This window comes from Paroedura picta, chromosome 16 (genome assembly GCF_049243985.1).
Source record: "Paroedura picta isolate Pp20150507F chromosome 16, Ppicta_v3.0, whole genome shotgun sequence".
Taxonomy (NCBI): domain Eukaryota; kingdom Metazoa; phylum Chordata; class Lepidosauria; order Squamata; family Gekkonidae; genus Paroedura; species Paroedura picta.
In genome coordinates this window covers 23463078-23477287 of record NC_135384.1, presented here as the reverse complement: position 1 = coordinate 23477287, position 14210 = coordinate 23463078, and the positions used below count along the sequence as shown (strand labels likewise).

General features: G+C 49.0%; 2 protein-coding genes across 3 annotated transcripts; one reads left to right on the top strand and one right to left on the bottom strand.

Annotated features, from left to right (window-relative positions):
• Positions 1-536: 536 nt before the first annotated feature.
• LOC143825518 (uncharacterized) lies at positions 537-4224 on the bottom strand. The gene is made up of 4 exons (XM_077313545.1): positions 4110-4224; positions 1199-1303; positions 778-1083; positions 537-651 (listed from the first exon to the last, which is right to left on the bottom strand). The coding sequence occupies exons 1-4, from the start codon at positions 4222-4224 to the stop codon at positions 551-553; spliced, it is 627 nt and encodes a 208-aa protein (XP_077169660.1). The 3' UTR covers positions 537-550.
• Positions 4225-4668: 444 nt separating this feature from the next.
• On the top strand, positions 4669-13729 carry PNPO (pyridoxamine 5'-phosphate oxidase). 2 transcript variants are annotated; one of them, XM_077314114.1, is made up of 7 exons: positions 4669-4820; positions 5419-5543; positions 5648-5747; positions 7260-7313; positions 7796-7924; positions 8755-8825; positions 11389-13729. In XM_077314114.1, the coding sequence occupies exons 1-7, from the start codon at positions 4686-4688 to the stop codon at positions 11549-11551; spliced, it is 777 nt and encodes a 258-aa protein (XP_077170229.1). In that variant the 5' UTR covers positions 4669-4685; the 3' UTR covers positions 11552-13729. The 2 variants fall into 2 exon arrangements, with proteins under 2 accessions (XP_077170229.1, XP_077170228.1); XM_077314113.1 differs by having other exon boundaries at positions 4684-4832.
• The last annotated feature ends 481 nt before the right edge of the window (positions 13730-14210 follow it).

The window sequence follows — 14210 nt, the reverse complement described above, 5'->3', positions numbered from 1 at the left end:
ACACAGTATCTAAATGGAAAAAGTAGCAATAGACACGCCCCAGTCCATTTCTTGGCTACAAAATTCTTGACCACAGCGCAAAGGATGTCTTGTATTATTTGCAATAGATTCATACATTATTTGGTTAAAAGCTCAAGAGGAAAGATATCCTTGGGAACAGGCTAACATATTAACGTGGAGCACAGGTTTTCTTCTCCCCAGAATTTCTACTCTTTTGAGGACTGGGAGAAAACCTGGTGTTCCAATAACATAATTACATGAGTTTTAGAAAAAAGCGGGACCTCAGGCTGAAATACTGCAAACCAGATGTCATAAAACTGGACTTTGAATTCAACTGTTGGCTTGTCAGTAAATGGGATCCAAAGTCTTTTCTTGCTAGATAGTCTTTTCTTGCTTTTCTCCCTCCCTCCCTCCCTCCCTCCCTCCCTCCCTCCCGTGGGTTGAACTCCCAGAGCCCTCGACCACATCTAATCCTAAACACCCCCCCACACACACACATTGCAATAAAAGACAACCAAAGAAAGAGCAGGATCACATATGAATATTTTAATTAATTATATATTAACAAACAATATGGGCCAGCCACTGTCAGGAGACAGTGATGGTCCCGCCATCGGAAGTTGTTGCCTGTTCTCCTGTTCTGATGGTCCCCTGTAAGTGAAACAGACGGATATACCAGCATCACACATTGTGCCTGAGAAAATCTGGGCCACCCTGGCCACTCAAAGTCTTGCCTCCCTCTAACCCGCCATCACATCAAGAAATGACCATACTCACCTCCGCCCGCCGACCGCCTCTTTGTCCTCCCCGTCAGCGGGACACCCTGCCGCGGCTGGAGTGAGCCGCTCTTCCCCCTCAGGCCCTGGTGCCGACACACCAGGGCGGTGTTCTCAACTGGGGGGAAGAGCGGAGGTCTTCCGTGGGGTGGGGCTGCTGCTGGGGGGGAGGCGAGGGGCCCTGGCTCTCTGATGGGTAGCTTCAAGCTGACCCACCTCGAGCCAGGGCCGCCCTTACCAGCCCCCGCCAGGCTGACGCAGCCCACACCCCGGTCCTCCAGCCGCGGTGGGATCTGCCTGGCCGCCTCTGGAAATGAAAAACAAGAACAGCAAAATTAAAATAGTTACTGGGGGGAAATGCCCCCCCAAGCTCCTCCATGCCCCCCCCCCTGGCTCCTTTACTGGCAGCTGGAGGTTCTTACCGTTGTTGGTAAAAATAGGCGGAAGGCGGCCAGGCTCTCCGCTGCGGGGGGCTGATGTTTCCAAAATATTCCATTTTTTTCCTTTAAGAAGGATTCCATCCATTCCTGGAGAAAAAGAGGAAAGAGAGAACTGTGCTAGTTACGATAACATTTATTGTATGTAGCCAAAGGCTACACAATATGGCACAAATATAAATAAATAAAACAATATTGTGTCCAATATTGTGTACCTAAAAATGTAAACATGGACTACTAAGTTACAATAAAAGGGATAAAATGGTGTATCAAGGTGTAGCCTCCTCCCCCAGGGGTCCCTGGTTTCCTTCAGCCTTTAGGCCCCACAATGTTTGACTCCAGGTGGGAACTTTGTGCTCCTGGACGCTTCCTCAGCCAGGCACACAAAAGCTCCCACCTGGAACACAACTGGGTGGGGCGTGAAGGTGCTGTGGGACTCCACGTCTTCCCTGCTAGTTCACACCCACGGGGCTCCCTCCTTTTCTCCCTTCTATTGGGAAACCTCCCAAGTTGGACTCACCACTTGCCTGTGCTGGCATCTTCATCCAGATATTTGGATCAAATGCCCCCACGGGTGCTGGGGGGCAGGATGTCCCCCTGGACCGACTGTGATGCGAGAATGGTTCTGGCCATCCCCATGGCAACCCTGCAGCTAATTAGGCAGAGGCAGGAAGGAGCCCTGGAGAGGCCAGTGCTGAGGACAGCAGAGGGCCTCAGGGCAGGCAGGAGTGACCAACCAGGGGCTCAGCCAGAGACAGAGGAGAGACTTAGGACCATTAGGAGAGAATTAGGGGAACTGGGCAGAGATTCATTCCCTCTGTTTGGGAGACACTTCTTGGTTGCCAACCAGTGGCTCTCAGGCAGCAGAGATTAGTGTCCCTGAAGAACCAAGTAGGTAGACAAATTGAGAACCAGGCTGCGTTGGAGGGCGGGCCCTGTGGCATGATGTCATCCACTCCCCCGACCCCAAGCCCTCCCTCCCAGTCTCACCCCCCCCCCAATAACCTCCAGGTATTCCCTGTCTGAAGCTGTCAACCCCAGATGACTCACTAAAGGCCTCCCTCCCTTCGTGCATCCCCTTCATTTAAGGAGGGGAACCTGCCAGAGGTCCTGAGAGTCAGGGCTCCAGCATGCCAGGCCACCCCCCCTCCAGCTGTGCCTGCTGATCCCCTCCCAGCCCCTACCCCACATCACCTCGAGAGCTCCCTGAGCCACAAGGGGAGGGTAGTAAATGAACAACATCCATTGGGTAAAGAGAACACCTAAAGAATTGGTAGTTCACCTTCCAAGGCAGCCCTTTTCTAAAGGTGAAATGATCTCTGTATTACCTGGAGACCAGTTTCTTTCTTTCTTTCTTTCTTTCTTTCTTTCTTTCTTTCTTTCTTTCTTTCTTTCTTTCTTTCTTTCTTTCTTTCTTTCTTTCTTTCTTTCTTTCTTTCTTTCTTCTCCCCCTCTATCTTACAGGTCCTCTGGAACTGTTTAAAGTCCTGGAGGGCCCTGATCTCCCCAGAAAGAGCATTCCACCTGGCTCGAGCTAGAGCCGAAAAAGCCCCAGCCCTGGTCAGTCTTACCTCTGTGTGGCTGATGACCCTGAGGAGGTTTGGACTACTCAATCTTAACGCTCTTTGGAGAGTACAGGGAAAGAGATGGTCGCATAGATACAAGGTCCCAGACCGTTTCTTACAGGCTTTGACTGTAAGCACCAGAACCTTGAACCTCTTCTGTTTTCTGATCTGGAGCCAGTGCAGGTGGGAGAGCACAGGTGTAACGTGTGGGCCTCAGAAAAGGCCAAACTGCTGCATTCCAGACCATTTGGAGTTTCTGGAGCAGTTTCAAAGGCAGTCCTGTGTAGAGACAGTTACAGAAAACTCTTTTTCAATTCCTCTGGAGGGCTAACAGCAGGGCATAGAGGCCAAGTCCTTCTCCTAATGTTACCTCCGGGTTCTGAGATTGAGATTAGTGCCTGAATGTGGAGGCACATTGTTTCCTTCGGTCAACACGGCTAGTAGTAACTGATAGACCTATTCTCTGCAAATCTATCTAACCCTTTGAAACTGTTTATTCCTGTAGCCATCACTACATCCTCTGGCAACAAATTCCACATTTTAATCACTCTCTGTGTAAAGAAATGTTTTCTGTCCTGAAACTACTGTGCATCAGCTTCACTGGCTGCCCTTGACTTAATATTTGGGGAGGGGAAGAAAAAAATGTCACTCTTTCATGGGCACTCTAACATGAGCTAACCTGGCAATCTTTCCCAGTGGCCAAGCTCTTAAAACCACCAATGACACCTGAGATCTCAGGGGTTATTTTACAGCTGTCCATGTGGGATAGAATTATAGAAAGGCAGGAGATTAAATATCCCAGGAGGAAACTGGAGGGTAAAACAAGATTGCATTTGAATCGCAATTTTTTAAAAGGGGAATTGGTTGCATTTGAGCCCTGCCCAGGAAGGAACCTCCTCTGAATCGCCGCACTGATCCCAGGAGCATGTTCAGTAGTACACACAGGCAAAAAGTCCAGTGGCCCCTTTAGGGCCCCACCAAGTTTTATTCAAGATGTGTGAGCTTTCATGTGCACACACACACTTCCTCAGATCCAATGTCCTGGAATGGAAGTCACCAGTTAATACTTTCGGGCAAGGTGCGAGAGGATCCATTTATTAAAATGCATTTTTAGTAAACTGAATTGTGTTACTTTTTTGTAAACTGCCGCGAGCCAGCTTTCTGGTAGTGGCAGTATAAAAATATAAATAAGTAAATAAAGTGCAACATAACGAAAATGGTTAACATTAAATAGAACAAACCAGCAATTTGTCCAAAAACTGTTTAAAAGAGCCACTGAGCATCTTATTTCTGCAATGCAAATGATAAGGAAACCAACTCATCCCAGCCACCTGAGCCTCTTTCGCAAAGCCAGCGGAGACCCCCGACCTTCAACAAGCCCTCCACGTGCTCGCTTGCAACCTTCCGCACCACTTCCCGGTCCTCGTCCCCGCCCTCTTTTGACATTCATCCAATAGCTGCACCCGTCTCACCTCAAGCTCTAATTACTGCGTTCCCATTGGCTGCGCGCTACGGCCTCCTCTAGGCTAGGAAGCCAGCGGTCATTTTCCGATTGGCTGACAAACTCCGTGGCCCGCCTTTCCGAAAGACCTCATTCATGACGCCGCATCGCAACGGCCGAGGAGAGCCGTCTATTGACAGAGCCCGCCCCCTTGTTTCGCTCGCTCTATTGGCTGAGGGAGGAGGAGGAGAAAACCGAGCAAGTCAGACGCGATCGTTCCAACACCCCCCTCCCCTCCCCCGCAGTTCTTGATTCTGATTGGGCGCTTTGGCTTTTGGACTCCACCCCCTTCTCCTCGGCTTCTGAGGATGTCTGCAAAGAGAGGGAGGGGCTTGAGGAGAGATTGCTTTGAAGCCCGCCTCCAGTCCCCTCTGCGCATGCGTGCACCATAGGTAAAGGTGAGCTTATGTTCAGTGGCCAGGTGGGTCTGGGGTTGCGCAGCTTGGCCCCCTTCGCTTTCCGTAGCTCAGGCCAAGCGCGAAAATCGGTTTGTCCTATGGACCTGGGCTCCCTTCGCAAAAACTACCGGGGGGATGAGGAGGTGAGCGGTCAGGTGGGGACCCGAAGCCTTGTTTTCCGCGGGGAGTGGGTGGCGCCAGGTGAGGGTGCTTTGAGGACGCGGGGAGGCACCTGTCGATCTTTGGGATGGGCAGCCAAGGGTCCCAGATCGAGATCGATCCCGCAGGCGGGATGGAGGGTCCGGAATTAAGAGGAATGGACCGGAAAGCACATGTGGCCCCAGGGGCAAGCCGGGATGGGCACCCCCACCCCCGTGGCCCCTTGCCATGGGGAGGAGGAAGGGTCTCAAGAGATGGTTGGATGGTCCGTGGGAGACTTGTTACACAATTGTGAACCCAGTAGAGCCATGTTTTGCTTAGCTTGTCAGTTTCTGTGGATTTCAAGGAATGCTGCCTTGCTTGGGGTGGTTGCCATTATTGGGGATCAGGGGACAAAGAGCTGGATGAGAGGGCAAGGCAGTGCAGGGGGGAGAAAGAAACTAGTTCTGGATGGGCTAGGTTCTGGAGAAGAGAGAGCTGGTGCAGGGTCTTGTCCCTGCTTGTGCGGCCATTGCCTTCCATGGTGGGTGTCCTTTGTCTAACCGAGACTTCTCTGAAGATGTTTCTTGCTACTTTTCTCAGGTTTTTGAGGAGAAGCACCTTTCCTCCCTTGATCCCATTAAGCAGTTCTCTGCATGGTTCGAAGAGGCTCTGAAGTGCCCCTCCATTGGGGAAGTCAATGCAATGTGCTTGGCCACCTGTACAAGGTAGGAATTGCCACTCTCAATGGCTTCTGGCTCATGAATTTTTTACAGATTCATTCCCGCAACTAGGTTTATGTTTGTCTTCCTGTTTTGGCCTGTCTTCTCAGGGATGGAAGGCCCTCTGCACGCATGCTGCTTTTGAAGGGGTTTAGCCAGGATGGCTTTCGCTTCTTCACCAATCACGAGAGCCGGAAAGGAAGGGAGCTGGTGAGTAAACTATGGCAAAAGAAAGCCATACTTTATAGGATATATAGACAAGTGGGATGATTTGTGGTGAATACAATGAGAGTAAGAAAAAACCTATCCCAAGGCTACTATTGATGTTACTAAAATTATTGCAGAATAAATAAAGTAAAGGATTCTTTGTTATTGTTTAGTATCTTGTAGGATCCAAACAGAACGGTTTCTAGATATGTCCTCAATGGTTGTCCTTTGAATGTAAATATCATGAATATCCAAATTGTGAAATTCAACCTCTATTGAATAATATAGCATATATAGCCTTTGGCTCTTCAATATGGGGATGCTAGTAATACCAACTGCTCCCCCAACTGCACAAATGTAGAACACTCTGAGAGATCTGTTTTCCTTTGCATCATTCCACATGCATGACTTATGGGAAAGGACAAAAACTAGTTGGAAGAAACTGAAGCTCTGTGCCCCAATGGATGACCCACAGAAACCAACCGTGGCTTCTGAGATGTTCCCAGATAAGCAGATGTGCTGGTCTCTGAGTCAAAAATAACCTGGCAGACAGAAGGGTCCCTGACCATCCCTTTTTCCAGAACTGGTTCCTCTTCTTGCCTATAGTCAAATGCTTCAAGCAGAAGAAAAGATCAGGAGAAGTCAAGACAGACATTAGAGAGAAGCACAGAGGGTGAGGGCAATGAACATGGAAGGTAGGCAAAGAAGAACGGGGTGCTTCCTAAGTGAGCAGCAAAGGGTAGTGCCAGGGCCCGCCTTTCCTTCTCAGAAAATGGTCTACTAGAGAATCTAGCTTTCCAACAAACTAAAGTAATTAGATTTCAGTCCAGTAACATGGTAGAGACCAAAAAGAGTTAAGCTCTTTGAGGTCTCTAAGGTCAGATCAACAAGGCCGTCCTCTGAAACTACCCACCAAACTAGTTTCCATAGCCATATTTTCTAACACCTTGGTTTCCATAAAGCATTGGTCTGCATCAGTTCTACCGTTTGGTTGCAGAGAGATGCCCTCAAGGGTTTAGTGAATGCAACCAGCCGCTTTCTTTTTTAACACGGCACTATCATGATCCCAGCCCTGCAGAAACTGGAGCTACGCATGTGCATGCTCTCCCCATTTGATACCTCCTTCGTAACCATATTGACCTGTTTAGATGGCCTAAAGAAAAGTGTAGATGTGGTGTCAGCAGGGCCGGCTTGTTGTGTGCACAGGTTCTTGCTTAGGGTTGCATACTTGCCGGGGTAGGGCATGGGAGCCGATCTGCTGAGGCCATGAATGAACTGCCACGAACCCACCTGGCAACCCTGTCCTCAGGGCTGCTTCTTCAGGAGTTGTTGCATTTGCTTTGAGAAGAAGGGCCCTCTCCATGTACAATGAAACATCTGGGACAAAAGAGATTTGAAACCTTCCTGGAAACTGTCGTTTTTCAGTGGGCTTAATTTTCCGTATTCTTTGCTATTCTTCTCACCATTGATCATTTCAATATTTGATGAGTATATTTGTTGTTTTGTCGCTTGCAGGACTCCAACCCATTTGCTTCCATCGTTTTCTACTGGGAGCCCCTCAATCGCCAGGTATCCTGTTTTCTTTCCCGCTAATGAAAAGACTGCCAAAGATGTGCCTATAGTAGAAAGGCTGGTGTGCAAAGAGCGGTTTCAGGAAAATTGATTATGAGACTCCCCCTTTCCAGCAGTCATTTTAATGCTCCAAGCCCTTATCGTTTCGGGCAAGGCTTGAGGAACAAAAACCTGCTGGGAGCCAGAGTTGGCTGCTTCCCCCAACCTATCCTGGAGAGAGCCAGATTCTGATCCTGTCCTCTGTTTATCTTCTTCCACATCAGGGACATTTGGGACAGATGTGTGCATTGGAGGGGAGGGATTAGATGTGGGTCCAGGCTTACTACTTCAGTGCCACAGAAACATCCCATGGGGAAAGCGTGGAAGCGGGCTATGCTTCAGCTCATCAATATTCAGCTCATCAATATTAAAACCTCACAGAAGCTCACATCTTTCACAGGGACCCCTTCTGACTTCAGAACTGTTTGGGTTCTCGGCAGGTGCGGATCGAGGGCTCTGTGGAGAGGCTTCCCGAGAAGGAGTCTGAGAAATACTTCCACTCGCGACCAAAGTGCAGCCAGATCGGGGCGGCCGTAAGCAGGCAAAGTACGGTGATTGCTGACCGAGAGGTGAGGAGCTACGGCGCTGGGTCCCTTGGGCAGTTCCCTTTAGTCAGCCAAACAGTGGAGAGAACGTGTTTCTTGTTTGCTTTCAAACTGCATGCTTGGTTATGTTCTGTAAATTTATTCTAGTGGACTTTTCCTGCCTTGGCGTAGTGATTAGGAGTGTGGACTTCTAATATGGTGAGCCGGGTTTAATTCCCCACTCCTCCTCCACATGCAGCCAGCTGGGTGACCTTGGGCTCCCCACAGCACTGATAAAGCTGTTCTGACCAAGCAGTAATATCAGGGCTCTCTCAGCCTCACTTCCCTCACAGGGTGTCTCTTGTGCGGAGAGGAAAAGGAAGGCGAATGTAAGCTGTTTTGAGACTGCTTCGGGTAGAGAAAAGCAGCATATAAGAACCAACTCTTCTTCTTCTTCAGTAATCTCAGGGCTCTCTCAGCCTCATCTCCCTCACAGGGTGTCTGTTGTGGGGAGAGAAAAGGGAAGGCGATTGTAAGCCGCTTTGAGACTCTTTCAGGTAGAGAAAAGCAGCATATAAGAAACAGCCCTTCTTCTTCTCAAGGGGCATCACTGTTTGGTGGATCCTGACAACCACTTTAGACCTCCACTTGACAACCACTTTAGACCTCCTCCACTTTAGACCTCCTTTAGACCAACACAAAGTGTCAGGGCTGAGATGGCTGCATGAGTGCATCATGCTGCGCTTTTAGCAGCCATGATCTGAATTGTGCACCATGGCCTGCAAGTCACTGCATTGCAGCACCAAGTGTCTTTATGGCATTGTTAGTTCACGCCTACCAACCTGAGGCCTTCACAGCTCTTCTCACTTTCCTAGTATTTGCGGAAGAAAAACGCCGAGCTGGAAGAGGCGTATCGTGATGCCCCAGTGCCTAAGCCAGCTTACTGGTAAGTTGATTTTCAAGCGTTTGGAAGCTGGGCTCTATCGTCGTCCTCAGTCCCTTGCTTCTGCGGCAGCCATCAAATCCTCACTCCTAGTCCAGATACTTGTTCTCTTTCTAAAACAACTCAGAGAGTCCTAGGAAGCCAATTCCCGCATCACATTCTGAGCTCCGGCAAAAAAGCTTGACAACACCCAGCCAGAGCAAACAAATTTTTTTTGGCACCTTGTAAGCTAATGGGTTTTTATTCTCTAGCATAAACTTTTATGGACTGGATAAAGTGACCTTTGGTCCATGCCAACATGTACTCGAATAACAATCTGCGGTTTAAGGTGTACGAAGTCATAGCGGTATCACACAGAGCTGGAAGAGACCAGAAAAAGGGTCATCCAGTCCAGCCCCCCACCTGACAGGTGCTCAACGTCCCCTAAAAACTTCCAACAAAGCAGACTGCACCACTCTCCGAGGCAGCATATCCCATCTACAAACAGTCCTCGCCACTAGAAAATGACTTTCTAATATTTAAGTGGAGCCTCCTTTCCTGTAATTTGAACCCATGGTTCCAATCCTTGTCTCTAAATCTGCAGTAAGCCGGTTGGTCCCCTCTCCAACATGTCTTTTATACAGTTAAACACAGCTATCCTATCACCCTTTGGCTTCCTGTGGTCCCCCCCCCCTGCAAAAACGATGTCTTATCACTACGCTTTCATCCTGCAGGGCATTGATATATCTGCCCTCTGCCTAGCATGGGGGAGAATCCCTTTTCTGCTGAAACCTGCCTAGCCAAACAGCTATCGCCTTCCTGTTTTGAATATTCCTTTGGGGACTCCGCTTCTAACGTTAGCAGCTTGGGCCCTAGACATGTCCCTCCCACTTTCACATGGCCTTCCCAAAGGCCAGTGTGATTTTTGGAACACCTCTCCTTCTTGCGGTCAGGTTTTAAGGCAGACTCCCATCCTCAAGGGCTTACAGCATAAATTCTCAGCAGCAGGGAGTAATGATTAAAACAAGGTCAGCGGACCGGGAATGTGTGAGATGGGCCCATTTTGACATGGAATGAGGAGACCATCTGCCATTGAAAGGGGCTGGGGAGTGAGAGGACGGATATAGAAAGACTTCTGATCTTACCTACAGCAAATATTTTTCTAACAGTTTGCAAGGTACTCTAAAGCAGTGGTCCCCAACCTTTTTATCACCGGGGACCACTCAACGCCTTTTACTGAGGCTCGGGGGGGGGGGGTAGTTTACTCCTCTACTTTCAACCACTGCCCTAACGCTCTCTGATCGCTATGGTAATGTTTAAACATCCCTTCAAAATAAGATACAGACACGCCACAACAATGAAGTGTGTTGTAAAGGGCTGGGAGGGGGGGGGTGAAGTAAGGGGCCGGGGGGGGGAGAAGGCGTCCTTTGGGGCCCACCTTCAATTAGTTGAAGGACCACATGTGGTCCGTGGCCCACAGGTTGGGGATCGCTACTCTATAGTGTTATCCTTTCGAGTTGAGGGCAAGGGAGGAAAGGAGATGCCCCGTCAGGCTTAAAATGCCCCATTGATCTGGGAGCATACTGGGTGGTTGCTAAGCAGAGACGATGTGCTTTCCGTCCCCCTACCCCAGAGTCTCAGCGTCAGACCTCTTGATGCAGGTTGATCAAGGCCCTATGCCATCCTCATAAGGTCTTTCCCCATATGAAGCTTTGCCATCTGTTTGGGGTTGTAATATTATTGATTGGGGTTTTATTGCTGGATTATTGCTGTTACCTGCCGCCAGCCGGTTTCGAGAGCGGTGGGTTATAAATCCAATAAATAAATAAATAGTGCGCCGCATAATGCTGAGAGCATCAGACTGGGAGCTGGGAGACCCCCATTCAAATCCCCAATTTGCTGTAGAAGCTCTCTGGGTGACTTTGGCCCAATTGCTCTTTTTGCCCGCATTGTGCTTCTTGCTCTTTTTGCCTAACCTGACTCTAGAGCAGTGGTTCTCAACCTTCCTAAACCCTTTAATTATGGTTCTTCATGATGTGGTGACCCCCAACCCTAAAATGATGCCAGGGTTCTTTCACAGAAATTAAACCAAAACTGACCCATGGCGTGAAGATCTATTGTTCAGGATTGTATATATATTGGAGTTTTTTTCCAGGGTTTCTCAGTTCAGTTCTGCCTCTTGTCCCACCGTGCTGATCTCGCTCTTTTCCGCCACTCCAGACAGACGAACGCTCTCTCTAGCAATCTACCCTGCAAGGGTGTTGTGTGGAAGGCGCCCCGGCCAAGCTGTTTGCCCTGCCGCGACCCCTGGGAAAGGGTCGTTTGACTCCAAAAGAGGTCCCGACCCCGAGGTTGAGAACCACTGGCTTAGAGGCTGCTTTGGGCCCCTACTGAAGAGAAAAACTGGGTTTCTGGTACCTAAAGGAAGACCTGTGATGGGTCTGAAGAACAGCAGGGCAAACTCAGCTTTATTCTTTGTGTTAGGTATTGACTGGGCAGCTGGCTTCCTTCTCAATGTCCCTGACCTTCAAACAGGAGGAGGGCATGGGGTCTCTTCCTTTTAAAAAGGGATTCTTTTCTCTTCCAGGGGAGGCTACATCCTGAAGCCGGAAGTCATGGAGTTCTGGCAGGGGCAAACCAACCGTCTGCACGACCGAATCGTCTTCAGGCACTGCAGCAGCAGCAGCCCTGTGGGGCCCATGACCCACCAAGGGGCTGGCAGCTGGGTGTACGAGAGACTGGCGCCTTGAAAAAGTCGTGGCCTGGGGCAGGAGGGGTATTGCCCCACTCCTGCCAGATTTGGAATATTGATGCCAAAGTCTTTCCTCCCCACCCACCCCCTACACACCCAGGATGGAGCAGACGGGTATGGAGGGAGGGTCGGGCTCAGGCAGGGGGGCCTGGCTCAAAACCCTTACGGGGGGACCCTGCGCCTAACTCTTCAGCCTAATCCATCTCAGCTGTGAGGGTAAAAAGTGGGCTGCTGCTCAGCTACACTGCTCTGAGCAAGAGGCTGGACAGAACAAGACAAATTACTAATGGAAATCAGCTACTTCATCACATGGGTTGAGAGCAAATCTATCCTGTATCCTGTATCCCAGGGCTGAGCATCCCTGGAAAATGCAGTTCTCTTAAGGGAGTTTGCTTTCTTAAAACCCGTAAACTATACTTTCCAAGGCTCTTGGCATTTGGGAGGCTGGGGCTGTTTCAGATGGGCTTCGTTTTACAGTTTGGGTGTCATCTAAAGGGCCCCTGTCGGCCGTTTTGTGAATTTGTGGTGCCACCACAAAATAGTAGGGCCGATTACAAAATGTCAGGAGCCATTTCCCTGGAGGCTAAAGGTCACACTTCCGGAGCTCTTTTAAAGCACCTCCTGGTCCAGTAAGATGGAGGAAAAGCCATTCTTGGCACTCTGCCTTGTTGGGGGTTGGCAGTGTGTTGGGGGGAACCACTGTTCCAGGTGGGGTTGTCTTGGAGCATACTAGGTAGGCTAAAATTTGGGGCTCCTTAATGTCAGTAAATTAGAAAGTCAAGATCAGGCCTGTCTTGCGTTCTGCCCTGAGAGAACAGGCAAGCCTCCATGAACGTTTACAAATGTTGATGTAGCTTATGGCAGTTCATGAAGAGCAGAAAGCAGGGGGGCTGCTTTCTGCTCTCCGTGAAAAGCAGCTGCGAGCTATTAAAGCCATTGCTTTCTGCTCCTCACAAAAAGCGGGGGAGCAGAAAACAGGGGTTTAAACTTCAAATAGTTCACAAACCGACACGAATTGTGTTGATTTGCAGACGAAACTCCCAGTTCATACAGGTTTGTCATTCAGCTTGTGATTCAGCCATAAAGTAAGCTGCAAAAACGTGGTTTGTGCCCATCTCCAGTTCTGCCAGAGCTCCAGAATGCAGCATTAGGCACCGAACATCTCAATAGGAACCTGTGTGTGTGAATAACCCACACAGAAGCTAGAAAATCGGAGAGGAGGGGGCTGGTATCTGCATATTCTGCTCCCCCCCCCCCGCTTCATTTTTGCTTCTGATTTTCATTACCACTGCTGTCTGCTCTTCAGTAAGAACCAGAAACTTGTTTTTTAAAAAAGGGGGGAGGAATTGAGCATCTAAGAATGCTGAAACCTGACCCGGATTTTAAATTATTAGTCTGGATATTTATTGATGTATTTCTTTTATATTACCAAATCTATACCTTATGAGGGCCAACAAGTCGGCTGTCAGTGGAGACATAAATAATGAAATCACAACAATGAAGCCCTGAAATAGAAGGACGAGAACAACAATTAAACCGTTGGCCAAGAAGGTGGGGAGGGATCATGGAGGGAATGCCCAATGAAGCAGAGAAGTCTTCACCTGCTGGTGAAAGAGGACAGTGGAGAAGAGGTTTTGGTGCCATGACCAAGAGGCTAATCTTGGTAGGCAGGGCCCTCCAAAGTAGAACCTCTAAGGATGACCATGGCAGTTGGGTGGATTCAAAGGGGAGCATATGGTCCTCTGGCCGTTGGTCCCAAGCTCGGACTTGCCGGTCGGTTTCAGGGCTTCATGAAGTTAATCAAGTCCACTTGTAAATTGTTTAAACCTAAGAGCTCCATTCTGTCATGTGTATCCCCTGGTGACAGCCGCTATAGATGCTGACGTGGTGGTTCTGCACTAGAATGTCAAGTGCACTGAAAATCAGTAACTGATCCTAGTGCATCAAAATGTGTTTTTGCTCTGTGTGTATGTGTGTGTGTGTGTGTATGTGTATATATATATGATCCAGTGTTAATGTTCTTTGCAAAATAAGTTCAGATTCTAGAGATTGTCCTTAGCAGTTCCAGTCTCCACTGTGGCCCAGCCAAGTTGGCATCAGTGTGCTGCTGTGTGTCAAGTTTCCGCCTGTCTTCTGTACCAATGTTTGGAAATAAATGTCTGATTTGGGGACTGAATTTTGGCTGTGGTTTAATATTCACTTTTGCCCCGATTGTTTTTCAGAAGTGGGATATTTCCCCCATCCCCGTGTTTTTTTTAAAAAACCTTCCAGTATGGTGCCGTCTCATCTTTCTCTCACATTACCCCCCCCCACTCCTCTCTCCTTTTGGATCTTTAACAACTGAGAAGTTCAACAGGTGCAGCTGGTGTTAGGAGCCATCCAATTTACTGTTTCCCCCTTTTTGATATGGAGGAAATGTGTGACAGATGATACCAGTTTTAACTTGCTTCTGCTTGCCACAAAGAATCCTGGGGAATTACACTTTGCAGAAAGAGACAACAAGGAATTCCCCCTTCCCCTGGCCAGAAGTGCAGTAGAAGCACTGCAGGAAGGGGGGGGGGAGATGGAAGCTCAGTTGCTCGTGAGGTTAAGTTAAAGCATTATAGTCCAGGATCTTATCTGTTAATGCACGCTTCTTCTCCCCAACAGAACACGGC

Coding starts and splice junctions, on each gene's coding strand:
- LOC143825518 (XM_077313545.1), bottom strand. CDS start 4,224: ATGTCAAAAGAGGGCGGGGACGAGGACCGGGAAGTGGTGCGGAAGGTT. Junction 1,304..4,109: donor GCTTTGCGAAAGAGGCTCAG/GTGGCTGGGATG, acceptor CTTTTTCTCCAG/GAATGGATGGAATCCTTCTT. Junction 652..777: donor GAGGCGGTCGGCGGGCGGAG/GTGAGTATGGTC, acceptor TTTCACTTACAG/GGGACCATCAGAACAGGAGA.
- PNPO (XM_077314113.1), top strand. CDS start 4,686: ATGTTCAGTGGCCAGGTGGGTCTGGGGTTGCGCAGCTTGGCCCCCTTC. Junction 4,833..5,418: donor ATGAGGAGGTGAGCGGTCAG/GTGGGGACCCGA, acceptor TACTTTTCTCAG/GTTTTTGAGGAGAAGCACCT. Junction 8,826..11,388: donor GTGCCTAAGCCAGCTTACTG/GTAAGTTGATTT, acceptor TTTCTCTTCCAG/GGGAGGCTACATCCTGAAGC.